The 3,354-nt window shown below is 67.0% G+C and overlaps 1 protein-coding gene across 1 annotated transcript; it reads right to left on the reverse strand.

Annotated features, from left to right (window-relative positions):
• Nucleotides 1–787: 787 nt before the first annotated feature.
• Nucleotides 788–2,975, reverse strand: IRF2BP2 (interferon regulatory factor 2 binding protein 2). Its single transcript, XM_036380290.2, has 2 exons — nucleotides 1,853–2,975; nucleotides 788–1,609 (listed from the first exon to the last, which is right to left on the reverse strand). Exons 1-2 carry the CDS (start codon nucleotides 2,883–2,885, stop codon nucleotides 888–890), a joined length of 1,755 nt encoding a protein of 584 aa, XP_036236183.1. The 5' UTR covers nucleotides 2,886–2,975; the 3' UTR covers nucleotides 788–887.
• Between the last annotated feature and the right edge of the window lie 379 nt (nucleotides 2,976–3,354).

The raw sequence follows: 3,354 nt of genomic DNA on the forward strand, positions 1-3,354 counted from the left end.
CAACTGGTGAATAAATGCAGTTTTGTAATCTTAGAACTGATCACGAGAATTGCGGTCAACTTTGCCTTAAAAAAAACAAAACAAAACAAAACACCAAACCAAAAACAAACAAACCCAGAAATCCCTAACTCAACAGCGCCTCTTGGACACCTCTCCACATCCTACTCTGGTGGCAACTTCCCTTGAGAAACAGTGAGCAATTAGGGACTGGATCTGGAGGACCTTCCATCGCAACCCGAGCCACGCGCTTCTGGGAGAAAGCCCTCGTGCTCCCTAAGCTCGCCCGGCCAGAGGGATGGCAAAGGGCACGCCTGCCTTGGCTAGCCACTCTTGTCCCCAGCTGCCTCAGACCAAGCCTGCATGCGACCAGCTCTACAGGACAGGGGCCAGGAATAAGGAATCACAGACAGTAAGGCAATCTTTACAATGTCAGAAAGTGTATTTGGCATTTAAAAAAAAAAAAAAAGAAAAGAAAAGAAAAAACAGAAGAAACAAGTGCATACAAATACAGCTAGAAGCATTTCTGGTTTGCCAAGTGCTCTCTAAAAAAAGCAGCGCAAGTCACAGCCTACATTGAACAGTAACTGTCACCAGGGAAGCACAACAAATAGTTGCTATAACAAAAGGGAAAAAAAGAAAAAACGAAACAGAAAAAAAAAGAGAAGAATTAGAAGAAATGCCTTTATAATAAGTACATACCTTTTGTCTTCAAAAAATATAGAAACACAATGTATTCAAAAAAATCAAAATTATACAGCCATGTTTATGAAGTCTACATTTCCCTTGTCTTGGAGATATATATATATTTATATATATATATTTATAGATATATACAGAATTCGAGCAGTTCGAGTTCAAGGTGACGTCGGGCAGCGAGCGCAGGCGAGTCACGAGTCCCTCTCCTTTTTCACTTTCACATCTCCGGCCAGGATGGTGGCGATCTCCCCTTGCATGAAGGCCCAGGGGACGTTGGAGCCGACCAGGGGACACTTCTCCCCGCTGGGGCAATACACCTCCCCGCTGGCTCCCTGCTGCTTGATGCTCTGCCGGGAGCAGGGGAAGCAGAACTTGTGCGAGGGGACGGAGGGGCACTGCACGAAGTGGGTGTCTTCCAGGCGCTCGTGGCAGAGGGTACAACACAACGGGACGCTGGCGGCGAGGGACGAGTCCGGCAGGCTGGCGGGGTGCACGGGCTCCAGCCCGCCCGCCGCCGCCGCGTTGGCCCCCTGGCCCGGCACCTCCCTGCCGGGGCCCAGCCTTCTTTGGTTCATGGCGGAGGGCGAGGGGGGGCTGCTGCTGTTCCTCCGCGTGGTGGAGTGGACCTGGTTGGCGTCTTTGGAGGCGTGGTTGCCCCCGGCATTGTCCGCCACCAGAATGAGGGCGGCCATGGGGGACTGGCCGTTCTGTGCCGCCTCGGGCGGCGTGGTCCGGTTGGAGTGGGGCGAGGCGGTGGGCGGCGGGGGCGACATGAAGGGGGTGGCCGTCAGCGGCAGCTTCATCCCTTCCGACGGGGTGGGCAGCCAGGGCTGCACCTCCCCGTTGATCTTCGGGGGTCCAGCCTCGCCCTCGGGCTCGGGGGAAGGCTTCCTCTTCCGGGCGGCCCGGGCCCCTGCAGAGGCAGAGGAGGGGGGGCAAGGAGGAGGGTAAGAAGGCAGCGCAGTCACAACGCATCGCCGAGCAACCGCGGAAACGGCTGGCCCCGGCCACCCCCCGGGCACCAGGCCACCCAAGCGGCCGGGCCGCCGCCCCGCACGCCCAAACCCGCCCGGCATCCCCCGCCCCGCATATCCCCGGAGAGCCACCCCTCCCGTCCCCGCCGTCCCCTGCCGCCCCCCGGTCCCCGACTCCTCACCTGGCTTGGCCACGGAGCCGTTGGTCTCGTAGCCCAGCAGCCTGCCGCCCGCCATGCCCGGCTCCTTCTTGAATTTGCTGTCGAAGGGAGCCACGGTGTGGCTCCCGTGCTGGTGCAGGGCCAGCAGCGTGTCCCGCACTGTTTTGGGCTTGGCCAGCCACTCCTGCTCGGAGCCCGGCCGACCCTTGCCCTCCGCGGCCAGCTCCGCCGCCGCCGCCGCCGGGAGGCTCTCGGCGGAGCCGCGCTTCTCTTTGGCGCCGCTGTCGTGCTCCCCCGCCGCGCCGCCGCCGCCACTCGAGGAGGAGGAGGAGGAGACGGAGCCGGGGCGCTTGTGTCCCAGCTCGCCGGGCTGCCCGGCCGCCTGCGCCGCCGCCTGCGCCGCCGCCGCCGGCTGCTGGGGCACGGGCACGGCCATGGGGGCGGGCGCGGCGGAGATGGCGGCCAGCGAGGCGGCGGCCGCGGCGGCGGCGCGGCTGCCCAGACCGCCGATGGCGGCGGGGAGCCCGGCGCCGTTCACCAGCGGCACCAGGGTGGGCGGCACGGCGTGCGTCCGCCGCGGGTTCGGGCTCTGCCGGTTGAGCTCGGGCGGCTCCTCGGGCTTGGGGAAGCCGTTGGGCACCAGGATCCCGTTGACCTGCCGGCCGCCGCCGTACTCGGCGCCCAGGCGGGGCGGCGGCCGCTCGGCCGCCAGCGAGTAGCGCTCCAGGGGCTGCGGCGGGGGCCGCGCCGCCGCCTCCGCCGCCGAGGGGTGGCCGAGCTGCTGCTGCTGCGCCAGGAGCTCCTTGGCGGAGAGCGGAGGCTGCTTGGCGTGGGGCGGTGGCGGGGCCCGGCCCTCGGGGAAGCAGCCGTGCGCCCGCTTCAGCTGCCGCGCCGTGTCGATGACGAACTCCACGCGGTCGGCGCCCTCGTAGTTGACGCAGCCCCGGCAGACGGGCTCGGTGAAGTCCCAGATCATGGCCCAGGGCATGCGGGGCAGATCGCACAGGTAGCACGACTGCCTGCGGGAAGCAGCCGCCACCGCCGCCGACGACATGTCCCGGCCCCGGGGCAGCGGCGAGCGCCCCCCGCTCCGGCTTCGGCCGCTGCCTCCTCCGCCCCTCGTCACCGGAGTCCCGACGGGCAGGCTCGGGAGCCGCGGCCGCAGCGGGACCGTCCGCCGGGCCCCCTCCCCCTCGCCTTCCTCTTCCGTGCGCTGGAGCGGGGCGCGGCGGGCGCCCCGGCAGGCAGAGCCGCTGCGGGGAACGCCGCTCCCGTCGCCGTCTCCGCCGGCGGCGCTCACAGGGCGGCGGGGACGCGCATCTCCGCCGCGCGGCTGGCGCAGGGCTGCGGCCGCTGCCGCCCGCACGGCTCCCCCGCTCTCTGGCTACTACGGGGCGGCGCGGGGCGGCGGGGGCCGGCGCGGCGCGGCGGGGCGGACGGGGCGGGGACTGCCACGGGGGCCGGGGCCGGGGCCGGGGCTGGCGGCGGCGCCGTGCCGTGCCGGGCTCCAGCCGCCACCGCCG

The sequence above is a fragment of the Molothrus ater genome, chromosome 3 (genome assembly GCF_012460135.2).
Source record: "Molothrus ater isolate BHLD 08-10-18 breed brown headed cowbird chromosome 3, BPBGC_Mater_1.1, whole genome shotgun sequence".
Taxonomy (NCBI): domain Eukaryota; kingdom Metazoa; phylum Chordata; class Aves; order Passeriformes; family Icteridae; genus Molothrus; species Molothrus ater.